This window comes from Schistocerca piceifrons, chromosome X, assembly GCF_021461385.2.
Source record: "Schistocerca piceifrons isolate TAMUIC-IGC-003096 chromosome X, iqSchPice1.1, whole genome shotgun sequence".
NCBI lineage: Eukaryota > Metazoa > Arthropoda > Insecta > Orthoptera > Acrididae > Schistocerca > Schistocerca piceifrons.
Genome location: NC_060149.1, coordinates 429,512,854 through 429,534,759, shown reverse-complemented (window position 1 = coordinate 429,534,759; position 21,906 = coordinate 429,512,854). Strand labels below are relative to the sequence as shown.

General features: G+C 35.8%; 1 protein-coding gene across 1 annotated transcript in view; it reads left to right on the top strand.

Annotated features, from left to right (window-relative positions):
• Positions 1 to 12,623, top strand: part of LOC124722907 — a 257,768-nt gene extending 245,145 nt beyond the window's left edge. Inside the window, exon 4 of the mRNA XM_047248051.1 lies at positions 10,109 to 12,623. Coding sequence (XP_047104007.1) covers positions 10,109 to 10,231 — 123 coding nt within the window. The 3' untranslated portion in view covers positions 10,232 to 12,623. The remainder of the gene's footprint in view (positions 1 to 10,108) is intronic.
• Positions 12,624 to 21,906: the final 9,283 nt, after the last annotated feature.

The window sequence follows — 21,906 nt, the reverse complement described above, 5'->3', positions numbered from 1 at the left end:
AAGCGAAATAGGTTGAGTCTGCGCTACCATTACATTCACGTCTTCAGCATTCAGACAGAAGAGGCTATAAAAATATAAAAATATTTTATGCCAGCTGCCTTCGATCCACTGACATTATGAACGAAAACAACGCACGCTACCGCTAGACCACAGGCGTAATCAGCCTAGGGTTTCTCTATCATGGGACAAGTTTTCCTCCAGGAAGTGCCGCAGTCTACAGTGTTGCCAGATTGTGCAGATAACCGGACTTAGAGAATTAGCGAGTTGGCCAGTTTTTTTGTCCCATGTCGCGATCGGCGCAGACTTAGCCTCTGAAGCGGCCGGCGCCGGTCGAGTTTTATGTCAAAGAGTGTACGTAAAACAAGCACTGACATGCGGGAAAGCTGTTGAATGGAAATTTCTAAGTGCAGTCGGACAACTGTTGGTTGGTTGGTTGTTTTTGGGGAAGGAGGCCAGACAGCGAGGTCATCGGTCTCATCGGATTAGGGAAGGACGGGGAAGGAAGTCGGCCGTGTCCTTTGAAAGGAACCATCCCGGCGTTTGCCTGGAGCGATTTAGGGATATCACGGAAAACCTAAATCAGGATGGCCGGACGCGGGACTGAACCGTCGTCCTCCCGAATGCTCGGACAACTGTGCTACGTAAAGTATAGTGTTATAGTTTGGTACAGGGCACCATGTTTTTGATTCTACATCGATCCTCTGGTTTTTTATCAAACAAGAGTCAGAAGAGCTCTGTTAGCCAAACAATGACATGAACCGCGATAATGCTGTTCATGTTTGTAAAAATGTAGAATCAGCTGTTTGGCATTCGCATGTTGTACAGGTGGATCAGCCGAATCGGTGAGTCTGCAAACAAGCAGATAGCCAACCTGCAAAGGAGACATGTATTGAAATGATTCACCAAACAAAGGCGTTCAAGAGGTTTCTGTTAAATGTCAAGTAGCGTTTCGAAATGTTGCCCAGTCATCGAACTTGTGTCTGATGTTTTGCCTCCTTATTTTCTTCACTTGGATACAGTAACGTATTTAACAACCGATATAACTTACCGTTTCGATAAGCAAATTTGGCTAAATCCCTGCCAATACTGCAAGCAAAACATACACACAGACACACACTGAAAGCTTTGGAAACTTCATCGATGAAATTCACCAAATGCGGATCTCTGACGTAGTGGAACTCCACCAAAAAGTATGCAAAATCAAGCACTTTCAGTAAGTGTCAGATATCTACAGTTTTGTGAAATATACGTTGCTATGCCGTAAAAAGTTTAGATGCAGACCTTCACAGCACTTTCTCAGGGTGCATTTAACTGCCGTTTGACGACACAGCGCGCTGATGGAGAACACTTCTTATAAATTCCAATAATTAACGATTCTGACTGTGGCTGCACAAGATGGCGCAATGACAAGCTGGACTAGTAATCGAAGGGAGGGGGTTCTGATACCAGTACGGCCATCCTGAGTAACCTGCAACACCCTCGCTAGTGGTTTGTAGGCCTTCATCTTCGGCACATCGGTGATAGCCAACTTGCTGGATCACTCTAGACCCACTGTATCCATTCGTTTATTTTCACCAGATATCATAGTATCTTGAAACTAATGCTATATTTTCACATCAGTGCATTTAGTAACAATTCTTATGTTTCTTTAATCCGTGTTATGTTACAGCAAAAACTCTCGTTTGTTTACTGAAATTGGTTTAGTTTACCTGAATCGGACTATGTGCGCAGAAACTATGCATCTACAAAATCGCCTTTCCATACACACAGATCTCCAGGCGTCTAATTTCCTCAATGAACTTGACGACGTAAACACAATAAATAAATTCCTAATATTTCAATAACTGGTATAAGACATTGAAAAGAAGTCTTCCTCAAATTACAGTACGCAAAGGTAAAAGTATAGAGGAAGCTTAGGACTGGTGATCATGACAGCACTCTGTACATCTGGACCTATCTTATTATGTCACCTAATTCCATCCAGTTAAGTGGGTGCTTCTTTACCAAAAAGAAATTCACAGGCTTCTGATTAATTTTGAAACAAGCACCACGAATAGAAAAATTAATGGAAACTCACTTCCATTGGATTACTATACAGTATAACTTTCACTCTGTAATGGTGATGAAAATTAAGAAAGAGACATACATATTTCGCCATAAGGACATGTTTCGATATTCTCAACCAGCGCTCGCTCGTGAGGGTTCTAGAATCCCAGTGCTACATTGTTCAAAGACCACCCCACTAACTTTAAATTAGTAAGTGATCTGCTTACAACGTCTTTTAATAGTCATACAAGGTGGAGGATGCTCCGTCATGTCCAAGAGATACCTCAGTTATGTGGCAATGTCGTTACATCAAGCTGCAGATAATAGAGGAAGAGGTGTAAATATGAACACTCTCTTTTGTTTATGATTTAAAGGTACTTCGTTTTGGCGAAGAGTTCTCGGGCTTCCAGCCGGGTGGCGGTGTCTTCAAACAGGCTGGAAGCCCGAGAACTCTTCGCCAGCTGTATACGCCGGGAAAGCATACACTCACACGTACTTCGTTTTGTAAAAATTCTAGATTTTATACCTTCATTAACAACTATAACAAGTTTAAAAATGTTGAGAGGCGAAACAACGATTAGTATCCATTATTTATATTCGAAAACAAAGATTTACAAAAAGCTTGTAAAATGGAACTTTAAGAAAATGGTAGTGCAAACACGGGCATCCATAAAAAGGTGCGAGAAATCTTTTGAAATATTTTAATGTAATGGGTTAAAACAATACAAAATGGTAGACTAGTCTACAAAAACCAACTTTCGTACATTTATGCATGAAATCTGAAATTATTTACGGTAATCATAAACGTAAGTAGCTCCTTCACAGCCAGCACAATCTAAGTGTGCCCATATTTGGCACATAACACATTTAATCTACATCTCTCCACTCCTGTCTTGAGAGAACTTTTTATCACAAAAGATGCAGTTGTATCACTTGAGTCTGGTGTATCCCCATCGTTCACATCAAGCTCATTATCACTGTCCACAAGGTGAGAGCTGCAGGAGCCTGAAGAGTCCGATGATAAATCAGATAGTTTTGTAGAATAAACTTTCTCTTTTTGAAGGCCTTTAGAATTTGCACCTCTGTCAGCAGGTTGGCTTCTAACCCTAGAGAAATTCAACGACGTCTTCTTGACATCACTTTTGTCAAGCGACTTTTTCAACTGATCTTTGTGTGGCGTTCAACTGATCTGTGTGTGGCGTGGCAGTTGCTGCTTTTTGTCCCTGTATTGTGGTTTTCTCCTTAATGCTGGGGACAGGAGATATTTAGAATGGTGAAACTGCATTTGTTGAAGTCCCATGAGAAGTCGCTGGTGTTTCAATGACTTCGTCAACTGGCACAGCTAGAGCTTGATGTGGTTGTACATCAGGATAACTCGAAGAAGAAGCAGATGACGTCGATGTTCCAGAGATAGCAAGTAGAGGAGCATGTGATCCAGAAACATTAGGTCTATGTTCCTCTGTGGAGCAATTTTTTCTGCAACCAACTCAGCAGCTATGAAATCAGCGTTGGTGAAGATGTAACGATTCATAGGGTATAACCCAATTACTTTGAATTCGTTTATTGCTATCTAAGCTGATTGGGTACAAAGGTAGGCTTGGCCAGAAACCTCCATAAGGTCGTAAGGTGTGAGAGGATGCCTATTGTGATGCAACCATATTCTCACTGCCTCGTTGTAGTACGTTTTCAGAGGTCCCATGAACGTCATATCTAGAGGCTGCAGTTTGTGGGTTCAATGTGGAGGAAATGAGATGATAGTCACGTGGTGTTCATTCACCAAGTCAATCACATCTGGATTTCGAACGTGGCTATAATGACCATTCAAGATGAGGAGAACAGACCATTGTTCAGTCGGACATGTTTTCTCAATGAAATGAACAAACTATTTGGTGAACAAATTGTTTTGAACCCATACTGATGGATAGGTTCTAACAATTGAACCAAAGGGGTAGCCTCTCATTAGAGTTTGGGACATGTCTTGAAGTGCTCATAACTGTGATTGTTGTCCCCCTTTCTGCAGACGTTAGAGCTTCAATTTTGTTTCTTCCTTTCATCCCCATCACTTTTGGAATTTTTCTTTGGACAATGGACAGGCCTATCTCATCCATGTCATACAGTTGGTCTGCTGGATATGAGTGTTTGTGGAAAGCGTCTGCCAACAAATCAAAGAAAACCATCACATTCTATTTATTGAAGCCTAAGGCTCTGTCATATGAAGTTCCACAAGGTTTGCGAATTGAAGCCGGTCCTGGTGTTTCTCAAGAAAAAAGTGAGCCAAGCTCATCCTGCTTCTCCTCCTTTGAAAGGGGTTATCAAACTATTTCACTGGGCAACTGAAAATGCCATTCTTCTCAGATCTGCCAAAGTGCATCCAAAGAATATTTGCTCCATCTCAAGGAGATAAGAAACGAGCTGGTTTTCGAGGTCTGCATTTAAAATTGGTTTCTTTCCTAACTTTGTCTCTTGAACTGCTTGCTCAGGGATTTTATCACACCTAAGGAATCTCTGCAAAGTGGTACGAAGCACTCCGAATGTTCTTGCAGCACCTTTCACAGAAGCCTCCATTGCTTTCACAGCAGCTATGGCATGTACCATCTGAGATTTATCCCACTGATGCCTCTGGTTCTTACATTCATAGCACTTCTTCGTGATCAGTATTCTGCAAGGACAAACAAAAGCACTCAGGTCTATTATCGCAACTTGAAAATACTATTTGTTTGTTTGTTACTGTGTGAGTTGTATATATGAAATTTAAACAAAATTCGACTAACCATATACGTAAAAAATTATTTAAATCTTTTACATTGTTTAAGAGAAGAGATGGTGTAATTATGGACCCTCCTTAAATAGGGGCGCATTTTTAAACCAACCCAGTGGGCCCGTATTTACACCAACCATTCTTAAGCAACATGGCCACCACCATGTCTAACCTAAAAGCATGAGTAACATAAAACGTCTTTCTAAAAGTAGCTTAGGATTCCTTTATTCCAGATATCACTGAGAAATTGTTTTGAACTAATCAAAGAATATAAAAAGAAAACGATTTCACATACCTGCCAGACGTTTGCAGTCCTGAACAAACACCAATTCACACAATAACTGACGCTGTGACTACACTGCTTCAAACAATGCTTCCAACTGTTCACTGCTACGGTCTGTCAACAACAGGCACCGTTCTCGGTCCTGGTCGCCAGACCGCAGCACTTCCCATACCCTCGTAGTGAGGGGTGCTCATAATTACACCTGTGCCCATTTTTACGTCTTTTACTATATGAATCGGAACGGCTATCGAGTTGCTGAAGATCTAGGTTCTGCTGTTTGCTTGCAATTTTAACGAGAGTTATAATAGTGCTGTAACTGCCTTTTAAAATAAAAGTCGCTTGCACCAGAGTTTAAACTGTGACTGTTTGGCGTGTGTAACAGTCAAATGCGTTTGAATTGGCCTGCTGAATCTCCAGCACTGATCCTAATGCAAATATCTGTGACTGCCTGGAACAACTTATCGAACGCCAGTGACGAGGACCACGCCATCTAACCACTTTCCTCAGACTAAAAGTGACAATTAAAAGCCACCGCTGCAGATTAATTAACAGCAGTTCAAAATACTACAACGAACTTTTTGAAAGTGTGGACATTCCAAATTTTGGAGGCCCTGGAAACAGCGGGAGCATGTGTCCAGCTCAATCTGGGTTGCTACATGCATTGCAAACTCACACTTGTATAGCCCCTCGCACAAAGCTGGAAGCTATTTAACTTTCTGGCGCCCCATTGCCGCCCAAGGACTTCCACTACTGCCAATAAGTAAGACCTTGATGAAAGTAGGTTGCTCTACTTTCCTTCGCGTGCAAAGTGCTTCATTCCTTTCTTTATTGCTTAAATAGATGGAGTTTTGAAACGCAAGTAGACTTCGTATGTGACTATTCAGTTACATAACTGGTCTGAGGAACGACCATTCATTTGCAAATGGAGGAGCAAATTTTAGAAGGATAGACATCAAAGGGAGAAAACAGTGCATTTACATACAGGGTGTTTTCCAATTCATGTTATGCACTTATAGATATTGTAGATGGGACTTGGCAAATCAAGTTTTACGTAGAAGCCCATGTCTGGAAACACCATGCATTGACGCTACAGAGCATCAAAGCGATAGGCGCCGATGCCTGTAAATGTATGTGTACACAGGGTGATTCAGTCATGATGTTGCAAACTTTATAGGATGAGGGTGAAGTGTAAATATATCAATTTGAGGTAAGGGTCCTTGTACCGGAAACGAACGAGTTGAAAGCTATAGGCAGAAACCGTTCTGATATCTCTGACTATGAGGTACATGTACTGGAACTGTTGTTGCTAACATTGTAGGGTAGGCTACTTTCAGATGTGGTAGTATAGACAAACACAAGAAAAAGGTCTAGTAAACATGGCTCTAAAGTGCTTAAGAGCTGTGAGCTTTGTTCCATACAGGAAATGTGTTTCATGGTAGCAAAGATGAACAAATGCTAATAGCTCTCCTCAGGAATGTATTTTAGAGCCCATGTTCAATGAATATTTTTTTCCTTCTTTTAGTCCATACTACCACCTCTGAAAGTCGCCTATCCTGCAGTTTTAGCAATAACAGTACCATTATATGTACTCCACTATCAGAGGTATTAGATCTGTTTTCGCTTATAACTTTCGATTCGTTCGTTTCCTATAGACGAACCCTTACCTCAAACTGATAAATTTACCCTTCTCCACCATTCTACAAAGTTAGTAACATCATGACGGAATCAACCTGTACACGTACATACATTTACAGGCGCCGGCGCCTATAATATTGACACTCTATGGCGTCGGTGGATGACGTTTCCGGACTTAAATTTGATTTACTGTGGTTCCCTTTCCAATCTCTACAAGCGTGCAACAGGAATTGTGGAACATCCTGTACATATTCCGCAAGCCACCATACGATTCTCGGCGGGGGGTACGTTATACCACTGCTGCTTTTCCCTTTACCGTTCCACTCGCAAATGGCGCGTGGAAGAAATGAATATCTATATGCTTCCGTATGAGACCTTATTTCCCTTATCTTGTCTCTTAGAGGAAACTGTGAGTACGATATGAGGAATAATTTTAGAGACCGATAATAAAATTACTTTATTCTCTGGTAGGTAACACCTACAACTTCTTCATATTTCGTATGGAATAACGAAAGAATCGCGTCGTGTATGAGCTCTTTTATGGGATGGAAAATTAATCTCATAAACTCTTGGACAAGGTGCTGGCTATGTATTGCTATTGTAGCAAGATCTGGGTCACATGCACTCTCTTCGGTCGCTCGTATGCCAATCGACATAATAAGGATGCAGTACTTGGCATGAGTAAGACAACAAAACAATTGAACAACAATTTTTTTCGAGCAGCGGATAATGACTTTAAGGACTTGATTGAATACACGTTAGGCATACAGGCTCGACTGGAAGATAATGTCGTGCGCAATCCAAATGCTAGATACTAGCTGAGGGGTCAGTCTTTCTTATACTTATCAGTTCCTGTACATCTCAAGATCATTACTGTTTTCTTTCATGATTAGATTAAATGGGGGGACAAAGAAGTGGCTAAGTGGCGTGGGTAATGTTAACTCATAGCAAGCTGCCCCTGATTAAAATACTGATTTATTATATAACATGATCCTCTCACTACTTCACAAATATGTGTTACAATTGGCACAGTGGCTTTGTTATTTACCTGACGTGACATTTACTTCAAGAATAGGACAGCAAGGACACAATTCAATCAGATGCAGCCTAGCTTATCGGGATACAGACTAAAGAGATAATAAAATTATTTTCACACACGTGGCTTGCAGCATGGATGCAAGCAACAGTTAAGCTACAGTGATCCAGTTACAAACATAGAAAATATGGAAGAGCCTAGAGTGTATTTCAGAGTAATAGGAGGGGGGGGGGGGGATGCACAGATGTGTCCTGTGTATTTATTGCTATCACACATAAAGGCACAGAAAGTAGAACACAATGATGACCAGAAATCGTCCATATATGTAGATAACCATCTTCCTTGCTAATTCTTCTTTTATTATGTGCTACAATTAGTATCATAGGAGTGAACATGTACACAATAGCCAGTGTGGTGCAGGATGAGCACATATCAGTTAGTTATGAAAAATTAATATAGCTTTCTCAAGATTCCGTTTAGACAGGCGTATGGAGGCTCAGTAAATTCAGGACGAAACGATTTGTGCAATTAACATGGTTTAAATGAACTACAACTGAGTTAGAGAGCATGTGTTGGTGGGTGGCCAGAATCTATTAGACACACAAAGAATTGAGTGTAGACCAAACGAATAAATGAATTGGAATGTATAACTTGTGGCTAGAAGGAAGGAAGGATGTAGCCAAAAAGTATAACATATCTTCATACTACGAATCCCAGCAGGGACTCAAGGCCTAGTGGTCTCTACTTAGAACAAAGCATGCTACACAGTGCACCTAAAAATCATACGAAATAAACAGAAAAATTCCGACTAATCATGGTTTGTGGACATTAAATGCCATTGAAATGGATAACTGATCTCAACTAAGCGAAATATCAAATCAAGACGGCTCTACATAATACATTATCCGAACACATCCATTACTTATCAGCCCTGCTTGGACAGTGAGCCAAAAGCCAAGTCTCCAGTGCGTTGGGACCCCAGTCAGCTGGAGGTGGGAAGGAAGAGGTACCTGCCAATACTTGTACCTTGCGTCAAGTCAAAGCATTCACCTCCTGTCCCTGAGCTATGTCTCCGGTCCACTGGTCCACCCCCCCCCCCCTTCCCAGGTATTCCAAATACTATGTTGGCAATACAGCCCAATGACATAGGATACTCTCTGACTACAGAGGAGTGTGGTTCAAAACATTCACTACTTCTCGGTTACACAACCACACACACAAAGGTGGGGAACGAGGAAGAAATGAACTGCATAAAGGGTAAATAAATAAATAGACAAATGAGCATCCTTCCTTCCCAGAGGGAAGGTGGATGAAATGGTCACAAAGAATGCTTATAGGGAGAAAAATGTCAAAGACAAGTTGCTGGAAACAAATTGCTGCACAAATTGCATACAGCTTTAATGAAAGAGTACGTACTGATACCTTTCAATACCATTAAATAGTTCATAAAGACTTAAAATGAGATAAATTTAGAAGTGATAGGTATCTCGTACTGGTCTTTAACAACTAATTTTTAACATTGATTAGCATTAATGTGACTTCAATAACAGTAACCCAATTTTCTTTCCGAAAGGAATGAAAGGACCTGCAGACAACATTCCTGCAAAATTACCAACATTTTCAAAAGTTCTTTATACCTGCATAACTACTATAAGTTTTGGCTCTGTTAATTGAATTGAATTTTTATAATGAAATTGCAACTGACAATTCATGCAGTTAGTATGCCTTCATTCAGAGCTATTTTAGAATCAAGTGCGTATTTTGATGTATACAAGAAGCACCAAAAGATACTCATAATTTTTTTTTTCCATTCTAAAATGATTTTCCAATGACCTTTCATCACATGAATGTAATGATTTTATCAGGGTGTTCGATTTCTCTTTGTGGTTGGGTCCTTTTCCTATTTTTCTTCACTTCCTTAAGTTCTTAACATAAAATAAATGCTACTTCATTGCCACCCATATGGAATACTTCATTTGACATCGTGTTGTAATCTGTAACCAGCAGAAAGTTTAGCTGTACATGTACAAAACTGCAGCTGTTGTCTGAGGGTGGTGTTGGGAATCACATATCCAAGTTTTGATACATCTAAGGAAATTAATAACTCTGATATGTAGTGGCAAAATTCATGAAGAGGTTTGTAAAAACTCATTAACTACTTCAGAATTTTACACAAATAATTTTTATAGTAGCCTAATACACATTATATTTACTTTAATAGATGAAGACTGCCATTAGCAACATGTTAAGCATACACTATTTTAACATTGACTGTTATTAATATTGTATATCTACCTTTTTCTCAACAAAATATTTAACTTTTGGCTTCCATATTTGTTTATTTTTGCAGAGCCGATACTTTGACTGTGAATATGACCAGAATGAGCAAGAGAAAACTGATGGAGGGCTTAGTGCTGGAACCCCAATGTTCATCTCTGAAGTCATCCACGGAACAGCCTGCAGCATTCTTTGAATGCATTTTCATTGCAGAAAGGCCTAAAATATCAAAAAGTAATATAAAAATTTAAAAATAATAAATATAAAAATATGTCAATTGAACTGCTTATATATGAAATGCAGTAATGTAATACATAATCTGCTTCATTGTTTTAACTATATCATGAAGGACAAGTTCCACTATATTTTATTCTTTATATGGGTGTGTTTTATTATAGCTAATATGACATATTATGACAGCAATACTGGTAGACACAATATCAAAATTATATCTGGAGTTTTTCAGAGTTGTAATTTTACACAGTTTTTCTTTGAAGTCTGGTATTAGAAAATGTAATGTAGGTGGGTGTTGGAAGACACCCTCACACAAGCCACCAACTAATTATACATAATCTATCAGTTTCTCATCACATAAAAAATTAATATAGCTTTTACATTCAACAAAGGTAATAATGAATGCAGACAGCATATCTTAAATTCATAAATTGCAGACAGTCTTTGTCTGAATACTAGTTAATCTTATATGGTGAATACCAGTAACAAGCTGTCAGTCATGCTTTTCTAAATATGTGTCCTATGTTAACAGTGGCTATATCTATAGAAACTTTGTATGTTATGTATGTAATCATAAAATCTCAGATGTTGTAAGGAAACGTAAAATATCCAGTAAAGTCAAAATTTGCAGATATGATGTAAGTGATATGATATATTACAACTATATATTAAGTGCCATGTATTTTATATATGTCTACAAATCTGAACAAGAACAATATTATCACCAATTTGTTGTGAAATCAGACAGACAATTATTTCACTCATTTCATATTCTCTGGAAAAAAGTACAGACACATAATGGTTTCACTCATTTAATATTCATAATAAAAAGTATATGAACCAAAGCAACATATTTTCTGTTGCAGTCAGTTAAGTTTCACTAAGACAAAGGTTGTCATACTTCCCTCAAATGATGGCATGGGTAGTAACATTACTTATTTATAATTCAGAGATGGCAACAATGAGTGAAAAAAACATTGGTGAATGTTGTTTGCTCTGTGGTTATTATGCAGAGATATTAGTCATGATGTTCAGCCAAAATCTCTTTAAAATGTTACTACTTTTTAGTTTATTAGAGAAAATAAAGACAGTTCATGTCACTGTAAAAATAGTGCAGTAATCTTTCTAATGATTTAGTATATATCATACATGTGTAGATTACTAAATGGTACTATGTATTTGTCCAGACAATTACTGTGTGTATCTTTTCCCGCTTTGGATGTTGATGTTGATATTGATATTGGGCTCACAAAATGTTTGCAGTAAATGACTGCATTACTGAAGTGGCACAACACTTTATCTGACCTATATGGTAATCATTGATGTGCTGCCTCTGACTTCTGTAGTGTGTAGTCTGTAATATATAAGATATACAAAATTCTGAAAGCTCTATAATATCTTTTCTAAGGTGGAAATTGTAACTAAGGTCTGCAATTTATAAAAATATATGTGTTGTTTATACAGGATGATCAGAAACTTTCTGAAAAGCTTGTAAGGGTCTTGTAGGAAAGGTTGTGCTAAGAAATAATCGTTAAAAAATTGAAGTTAGTGAGCATTGAAATTAGCCAGTCAGACCATTGTGTGTGCAAATACAAGTGGCCCACCAGATGCAATTAGTTTCAGTTGTTCTCCTAGTGGAGGCAACAGCACATGAGACTGTTCAGCCTTTGGAGCAGTTTTGATCCACATTACCATTCCATGTCCAGTCATTGTGAAACTCTCTTTTTCAGTTTGAGGAAACAAAATTAAGAACACATTTAATGACACTTTTTCTGATGGGCCACTTGAATTTGCATCTGAAACGGTCTAACTGGCTAATTAAATCAGAAATGGTGCAACTTACTAAATTTTTTTTCAACTATTATTTCTCAGCACAACCTATCCTGCAAAACCCTTACAAGCTTTTCAGACTGTTTGTGGCCACCCTGTATATGTATTTAGTGTACTGAAAACGTGGAAAATTGTAGTTTATAATTATTATACTATTTTGATTTAGTTTGATAATTTATCATGAAGGTTATTTGTAATGTGAACCAAAGTAGTAGCTATAAATTGAATACACATACCCATTCTGCATTCTATTTTACAACTCTGCTTAAAAGAAAATGAAAGAAAGAAATTTTGGAGTGACAGAGCAGCCAGTACAGATAAAGAGCTTTTAAACATGAGAGAAGAGTTGATTTACAAACAGTGATTAACTACAAAATTTATCATAGACTGTCAGCTACATTCAGATGTAGAACTGTTGTACTCCAAACAAATACAGAATAGGTGACTCATTTAAAACCTCTAACTCCTATAGTTTTGCAGCTGGTGATTTTAGTATTGGTCTGTCTAAATTTAACATGCAAAACAACATGCACTATAAATACTAACAATGTACTGAAAAAATGAAGGAAATGCATATAACAAATAAATCATTTGTTAAAATGTAGCTTTTATTATTTCAATACATTGCAACTGTAAGTAACAAGTACATAAAAATCATAGATCTGAATTTAAACTTAACTACAATTTCAAGATATAAAACTGCATTCACCTGAAATATTAACTATTTTTCACATCTAAAATAAATATACGGCAGTTTTTGTAAGTGAGATTCCCTTACCAGGTAATACTTCACAGTTGTTCATAATAGTAAACATTTGTCTATGAAATGAACTTTTCAGGTAAAGTCTTTTTTAATATTCATATCAAATTTCAACAATAATATTTTTTATTCATATCCTAAGATTTTTCATTGAAAACACACAAAGAACATATCTCAAAGGTATCTGTGAAGATCATTATAAGTATCACGTTTGGATCTGTTTTCATTTACAGGATGTGATTAACTTTAACTACAGAAACATATTTCTTAATAACCAAAAAAGTAGCTGCAGTTGAAGGAATTGGACACTAATCGAAAATTTCACTTAATAGTACATTAGAAATATGTTGAATCATTTCTTTAAGTACCATAATTTCTAAAGATATATTTAAAATAATCTTAAAATGTGAGTAGGTGCTCTGCCTATAACGGCAAGGAGTATCATTACATATAATATCAATACATGAAATTATATTTCTTAGCACTCATTGATATCTTATTGACCATCAGATTGTTGGTGCTACAAGAGTACTAAAGCCAACCTGCATTAATCATATAATATGTCTTGTGTTAATAAAGGAAACACGCTTCTCTCTACCTCTATTGAACTGACTAATTCTGAAGACAGTTTCATGAAATATTAACATACAAAAATGAGTTGCTTGTGTATTTCACTATCCATAAACAAGTGGTTCAGTTACAAAATGTCTATTGTAACTAACTATTCTTTCGTTATGGATGATCGTTTTTTATTGTCCTCTGATGACTGAAAATGTGTTTCCCTTGTTTTTTTTCGTAATTTACTTAAGTTGCTGCAAATTATCGTTTTTTAACTATTATGGAAATTTTGTAATGTAATTAGAAGCATTCGTAATTATAATACATTACTAGAAATGTTTCTTTGCTGAAATACTGACAAGCATGTTATGTGTGTGGTTTTTATACTGAATAGATAATAAAAACAAGTATGCATTTGCATAAAAGAGTATTTAAGTAGGCATCTCATTATTAAAAGTGCAACAAAAATGGGAATCCTATAAAGTATTTGATTGATATACACTCTGAATAAATTGTAGGAAGTAAAAGTTGCTGTTTATTACTATTCTTAATTCTGTAAATTTACTTTCAATTTTGAACACTGAAATATTATAATAATCTGCCATTCACTTATTTTAAATTTCAATGAGTATTCGATCTATATTATTTCCCATTTAGACCTCTCTCTACCTACAATGATTCCAGTTGATGCATTATTATATGCCATATGAATTTATACTTCTCCTTTCTCTATTTCTCAGTGACTTCACATGCACCAAGTTTTAAATATTCCCAAGTAATATCTCTAAGTTGGCAGCAATATGGTAACTACTGCTTATTTTTCATTTTTTTCTTTACCACATCTGATAGTTCGATTTCTCATGAATTGGGAAGTACCTATGCTTACTGTGCTGCTACTGTCATGCAATCTTCACTGTATAATATTGTTGTAACGTTGTTCATAACATGATGACCTTGTTGCAAACAGTTTGAACTAGCATAAAGACTTAGAGTTTTTATACAAATTAACTGACTTATTTACAGGCTTTCTCTTCTGAATGCAGAATATGTTGAATAAAATCCTTTTTTTTAAATGGGAAAATTCAATTGTTGCATTTAAGGTTCACTGTAATGTATCATTTATTTGAAAGTGGAAATTGTGTTAGTGTTAATATTTGTTACAGAATGATATGCTTGAATCAATTTACGCTTCAGACTTGACATCTACTTGAAATCAGATCATATGATCTACCTCTGAATGTAACTATGGAGGCAACAGGAATGAGCAGTATTTATATTTTTATGCAAATGCTTGACTGTACTAAATATTACTTAGGCAGGAAAGAAATGTTTAGCATATACTTTTCAGATTTTATTTGAATTTTATATGCATGTTTCAGTCTGTGTAATTAGTTTATGTGCAATATTTTCAATGTTGTTGATGCATACAATCAGAACACTAACATTGTAACATTTTATATGCATGTTTCAGTCTGTGTATTTACTTTATGTGCAATATTTTCAATGTTGTTGATGCATACCATCAGAACACTAACATCGTTAGAACTTCTGTGAAAGACAAGAATGCCTAGATATAATGTTGTTAATTATTATTAAATGAAGGAATATCTGTTAAGTTAAAATACTTTTCTTTATTACAAATTTTAAATATCTCAGAGTAAGTACAAATGGGAGGTAGTGTGAAATTGTATTACTGTAATAAAATCTACACATCTGCAGTGATCTTCATTACAGGAAAATGTGTACTGAAATATGTTGTAGAATTTTGAATGCAGAAGGATTTGGATTGCATTTTGCACCTGCTAAATAAGGATATAACAAATATCTATTACAACAGGGAAACGTGTTCAGAGAAAGGATCTGTTGTTAATTAATAGTGTATTGTATCAAATTTCAAACAAATATTTAAAATACTCTAAAAATTGAAAGTTTGCAGAATTATTAACAGAAATCTAAAAGTATTTGTGTGTTTTACCAGCAGAGCCAATAAAATCACAGTCTTGATGATGGTAGCAGGAGCAAATAAGAGCTAGTAAAATTCAAATTTGGGTCCAGAGTTACTGAACCCAATTACAATATTTGTCATTGTTAATTTAAATTTCAGCGGAAAACTCAGGATTTGGATAAGTTGTTATAAAGGATGTTCTACTAGTTTGGAAGCTGTAGGTTAACCTACACTAATACATTCTCACAAATAATAGAAGGGATTATTTTGTAAACATATGGTCAACAGTCTTAAAATAATACATTTCTGGAACATAGGCATAGTCACAAATAAATTACATCTCAGCTAACATTTGTACCTTTCAATGACAATTTACCTATTAAGAATGAAAATTTTATGCAAATAACGGCTTTAAATGAGGAAAACAGTATAATTTCATTCATTAAACATTATAAAGAGACAAACACTTATTGAAATATCGCAGAAGGATATTATTGTTTGATAGTTGACCCAATCTTCAAAAATTTCTCTGAATAGAACCAAGCAGGACAGTTTTATTAAAATAAATATGTAATTTGAGTACAAACATGGGATTCTGAAACTCTGGTGTAGAGAGCATGTTGAATGATATTGAGAAGTTATGTGTAATTTCCTTAAAACATGCATTAATTTTGTATTAAGTTTGGTGGAGACTGTGTTCAATACTTTTATATGTACATGCAAAGAGTTTGAATTACATGGTGGTCATCAAGCGTAGGGCCGACAGGGGAGATACTGTGCTGGAAAACGTAGATAAATAAGACTAGTGGGTAAGTCTCTTTTTCCATTGTACCTTGGGAAATGATTAATTTATAACTGAGAGATGCGAAAGCCTAATACACAATATTACTAATGAAATGCATGACTGTCTTCTTCGTGGTTATGCGTTTTCCTAAAATAACATTGATTTAAATGGAGGTAGGTAAGGCGAGAAAAATGATGTGCCATATTGTTAAAGGCACTGAATATTCCTCTATCAGAAAAACTGGTTCCTCATTGGAACTGAATGGAAATGTTAAAGAAAGATTATAACTGAGTGTACTTCTAAGTTAATTAAGATTGTAGGGTGTAATTGCCCACTTCATCTTTTGACATGAATCGATTTTTCTGATGTTGAAAGATGGTCACTGAAAACTATTCCAAAACTTATTTGTAATAACACAGTTTATAGGTTAACTTCTCATGATCATGGATCACAATCATACAGACTCTTTCAAGGGACATATTCGCCATTGACTGTAGAAATTATTTATTTCATAATTGCAATTTCGGCCTTTGGGGCATTTTCTAGTGGTATTGCAAAATCTGAAATAATACAAAAATGAAGTACAGAATATATATACATAACTGCACAAACATGTCATGTAGGCAGTAGCAGGGGAAGGTGGGGTACAGTGTAGCACAAAAATTATTTTTTTTAACTCGAAAACTATGTTTGTGAATACATTACTCTTTTAGATGTTGTTCTGTAACAATCATATAAAGCTCACAGACTCAGTGAGGCTTTGAAACTGTTCTAACTATTTTGAATATTAAGTATAAATATAATTTGTTACAGTGTGTCTCTTGTTGGGTTTAGTTTCCTTTTCCTGTATCATCACACACGGTCTCAAATGATCCTCAAACAGTATTTTAACTGGCTCATCTCTTCTAATGTTATTTATTACCCTCTTCCTATTTTTTGGTTGCTCGTTCTTTCATCAACTCCAAGGAAACCTCGGAAAATGTCAGAACCAACAGAGTCTTAGTAGAGTGCGTCTTCCCCAGCTGGTATATTGCGCAGAAGGGTCTTTCTGTGACTCACGTTGACCCGCATCATTGTCAATCGCTTCCAGAACAGGGATTGCACTGTTCACATCACTATAACATTGCTACAGTGAAGCACACATTAAACTGTTACGCTGTGCCCCACAGGACAGCTTTATATACTTTTGGAAGTTTTGAAAAATGTGCAGAGTATTATATTATTATAAAAATTTACTTCACATATCTCAAAGCACATTTTCATCACCAGACAACAAAGATGAATTTCAATTGCTTCCAAAGTATGCTGGCCAAAAGTGCTGCAAATGAGAATTGTAAAAATGTTAAACAAAAAGTTACAAACATGGTAACTTAAAAATCTAAATGTTACACTATTAAGTCCCGTGTTACACTCTATCCAACCTTCCCTGACATTACAGAAATGGTGAAAATAATACATCACTTACATTTTGCTTCAGTACATGTCAGGTTGTAGAAACCTCCAACATGTGTACATGTCGTAATGAAAAATAAGCCTTTTCACTGTAGGAATACAGTAATGTCAAACGAATGTGAAGCTGTATATGTTGTGAAATGATGTAAATGATGTGAAGTATTTCCTATGTTAACACCCTTGACATAAATAACTACAGATCTATGTGCTATCACTCTGTTTACTTGTGAACAAAGGCTGTTGGCGCGATAATACATTTATATTCTGACTGTCCATGCACTTATCAGAGACAGTACATTCTTGTGACAACAATTGTAAGCTTCATATCATAACATCTTTTTACATCTGTTTCCAATATACAGCTTTCTATGTGGTGATATTGTCATAAGGTGCAAGGAGACAGGATAGACAAATTTCTTTATAACAGAGTAGAGTAGATATATGTGTGTTATCTGTTAAAATGGTCCCATACTGGCTTGGGTCTCACACTAATTTGACTTTTATGAGAAGTATTTTAAGCCCTTTGGAATTTATTATTATACATACACACGTTTTTACATAACTACATTACCCATATTAAGGTATGGTAAGAAGAGACACACTGTAATTATGAGGTAGCATCTTGTATTTTATTGTCCAAATTTACTGTACTGTACTGTTACATAGTTCCAGTGTATACTATTTCCTTTGTTGTTATTTCATCCCCTCGCTCTTTATGTGCAGGGGCTGGGCTATCAGTGATACAATATTTCATTCTTCAGTCAACAAAATAAAATAAAAAATACATTGCGAAGAATGAGGAGAAACATTAGGGATGTTTTCTGTTTTAAATTAAAAATCAGGTACAGACTGGGAAAAAACGTAATATATACATTTAAAGACACGTTACATAATGGTGAAATCCTTCCAAGGAAAAACATTGAAGAATGGCACTTCCAATTAAAATCTGGGTGAGAAGTCTTTCAGGAGGACAGAATATGACCCATATGGTTGAGAGGTGTGGACAGAAAAGTTAGGGTTCAGTTAGGTAAGAAAATATGGAGATGAAGGTAGAGGTTTTGGGTGGGTGGTAGGAATACAGAAGGTGGGGAAGACAGAGGGTGAGGAGGAGTTTGGTGTGTGGGTGGAGGTTTGGATGGGTGGTGGGAATACAGAAGGTAGGGAAGACAGAGAATGAGGAGGAGTTTAGTGTGTGGGTTGGGTGTGGTAACAAGAGGAAAGAGATGAGGATGCATGGAGAGGGAAAAGGAGAGAGAAGCCCTAGTGTGTGTTGGGATGGGTAGGAAAAGTTAAAGTTGGTATGAGAGGTAAATATTGGGGCTGATTTCACTGTGTGCGAGAGTGAGTTGGTTGAGGTTTCACTGGGGTATGGAGTGCGTACAGGTTTATGGACGGTGGGAAGTGGGTTTGTAAATGCAAAGCAGTGTACACCCAGAAAGCTATATGTTGTCAGCGCATGTACAAAAACGTTGTGATATGAAACTCATAATTGTTATCACTGTAATGTACAATATCTGGTAAGTGCACAGACAGCCTGACCTGTGGATGTTTTTTCTCGCCATGGAAACAGTGTGTTAGAACATTGACTTTGAGTGATTTATATGAAAGATGTTAACACTGGTAACATTTCACATAATGTACACCATTTAACAATGTGTAGAGCTTTTCACTCGTTTGATGTTACTGTATATCTAAAGTGAAAAGGCTTAGTTTTGGCGACGACATGTATGAATGTTGGAGTATTTTAAGGTCTGACATGTACTGAAGCAAAATGTAAGTGATGTATTATTTTCACCATTTTTGTAATTTTCTACTGTCTATACGACATGCTTGTGCAGTTCTGTATATGCATTCTGTGCTTCACTTTCGTAGTATTTTAGCTCTTGCACTACCACTTGAAAATGCCTCAAAGCCCGAAATTGTTACTGTGAAAGAAATAATTTCTATAGTCAATGGCGAATAATATACATTTATTTAATTTTTAGCAGCTGCTTGGGGCCCTAAGTTTGAGAAATTGATGTATTACTGTGGCTATCTGTGACACAGTCCTGGAATGTATGCTCTCATGTCTTACCAAGCAGTACCACAAGTCACTGTCTTAGAGAATCTTCTATGAATTCTACATGTTTTTCAGAGACTTTCAAATGATTGCTACACAGTTCCTCTCACTAATTACATTAGTTTCCTTTTCTTGCCAATATAGCTTCAACAAGCTCCATTCAGTACTACAGTGATAAATTTCTTTTACATGCTTTATGATGAGTAAGAATACTACTGAAGATTTTTCTCCTCACTATAATATTATAATTTATTTTCTTTCTATCATTATTATTTATTATCTGATGCTGTATTTTCTGCCAGAAGTTCATCCTATCACATTTCTCCCAGCAAACCTTAAGTTTCATTAACTGAAAGCCAAATGTTACCACTATAAACTAGTGCATCATACCCTTCTTCTGCCTGACAGCAATGATTATATGATACATCATCATTGAAACAACATGTTTTATATGAAGTACCCTAATGTTGTTTCGCTCTTCTCCCTGATATTCAGATTATTTCAATAACTTTATGCACAGAAGAATTCAGCCTTTGTTATTATTTACTTAAAAACATTTCTTATGAACGTGACAAGGACCGATGTTACTTTATTTTGGTGTAGATCTTTGGCTCACTTCTATATGTATAATTCTCCTAACCTAACATTACTAATCATTTTGAAACAGGCCAGGAGCTAAAAGTAAATGTATTAACTTGGACTTCTGGGAAATATGTTATCTGATTTATACTGAGAAATTACTCTAATATTCAAATGTATTGTTATAGTATATTCAACAAATTAGTTTATTGTAATATTGGATAAAACGATTTCAAAAATATTTTACAACCCATCAATACTCTTCCATTCATGTGAATATTTTCTTCTATTTTCAAGACAAAGTCAACCTCTTTGACTTTTTTTGTGCTTTTATGAATGGCTTACCACTCTATGGAGCTCAAACGAAAGCTTGAAAGTTCAAAAATACCTACAGATTTCGGCAGAGAAAATCCTATGATGAGAAACTTACTACTGTGTGAATGATGGACCAAGAATCAAATTATACCAGAAATTATAAATAGTTAATGGATCGCATCATGATACACTGTATCCTGTAAAATAATTAACTTTTTTATCTGATACTCTTGCAAAATGCATACATTAGCTTCAGATGCAACCTGTGAATAAGAATGGATTAATTTAACTTTAATATTCCTGTTTTCTGTCTAACAGTTTCTACTTAACATTCATTGTTATATATTTAAATTAAATTATGTACTCATTCTAGCAGTCTTTCTAATCATATCTGTTATTATTCTAATACCTGAAAGGATTGTGTGTCATGTATTACTTTGTGTATAATACTTATGTTCATAAAATAAATTAATGAGAAATTGTAATTTACAACAATACCACTACAAGAAATGAAATTTATAACCAGTGGCGTGTTATGTTCCATGAATATATTACTCAGGTTTTGTCTCTTTATTATGTTAATTTAATCTTCGTTAGTGTTCATGTGCCAATGTGAATGATTTTGTGTATTTGGCGAGAAAATAATGATACTGTCTTATCTAATTTTTACAGTAGTTGAGGTCAGTTCAGAGATACCAAGTGTGCTTGCTGCTCAGTGTAGGAAAGTTATTTATTTTTAGATTTTATTAGTAAGTAAGTATCTCTTCATCAGCTATGGATTAGCTGAGTCTTTGGGCAATTTTTGTAGTACATACAATACCTTTCACATGTTGAATGCAAATATTGTACCAAGGAAGGTTGCACAGTGGTTAGATTATGGAATTCTCATTCAGGAGGATAATAGTTCATGGTTGCATCTGCCCATACTGATTTAGGCATACCATTTTTTTTCAAAAATCCATTAAGGAGGATTCTGGGGTTGTTTGAATGACAAGAACACTAATAGTTTCTTTTGCCATCCTTCATGCACTCAAGCTTCTACTCTGTGTCTGTTGACCTACATTACTGGGGAAACATTAAACCCTAATCTTATATGTTTATTTTTTGTAAATATTCTATTTAAGTGAAAGTAGTCATGTGAGTAATTACCTATCAAAATTTAAAATTAGTTCAATTTCCTGATGATTGTATTTCAAGGCATTCTACAGATTAATCATTGATACTTAAGTCTATATTTCGCTCTCAACTAGCATTTATCAAGAAATATTGAATGTGGTCCACTATTCATTATTTCATTTGTAGTTGTTACCCTACTGAGAAATATTTTAAGAGACTCTACTCATATGAAGATTGAC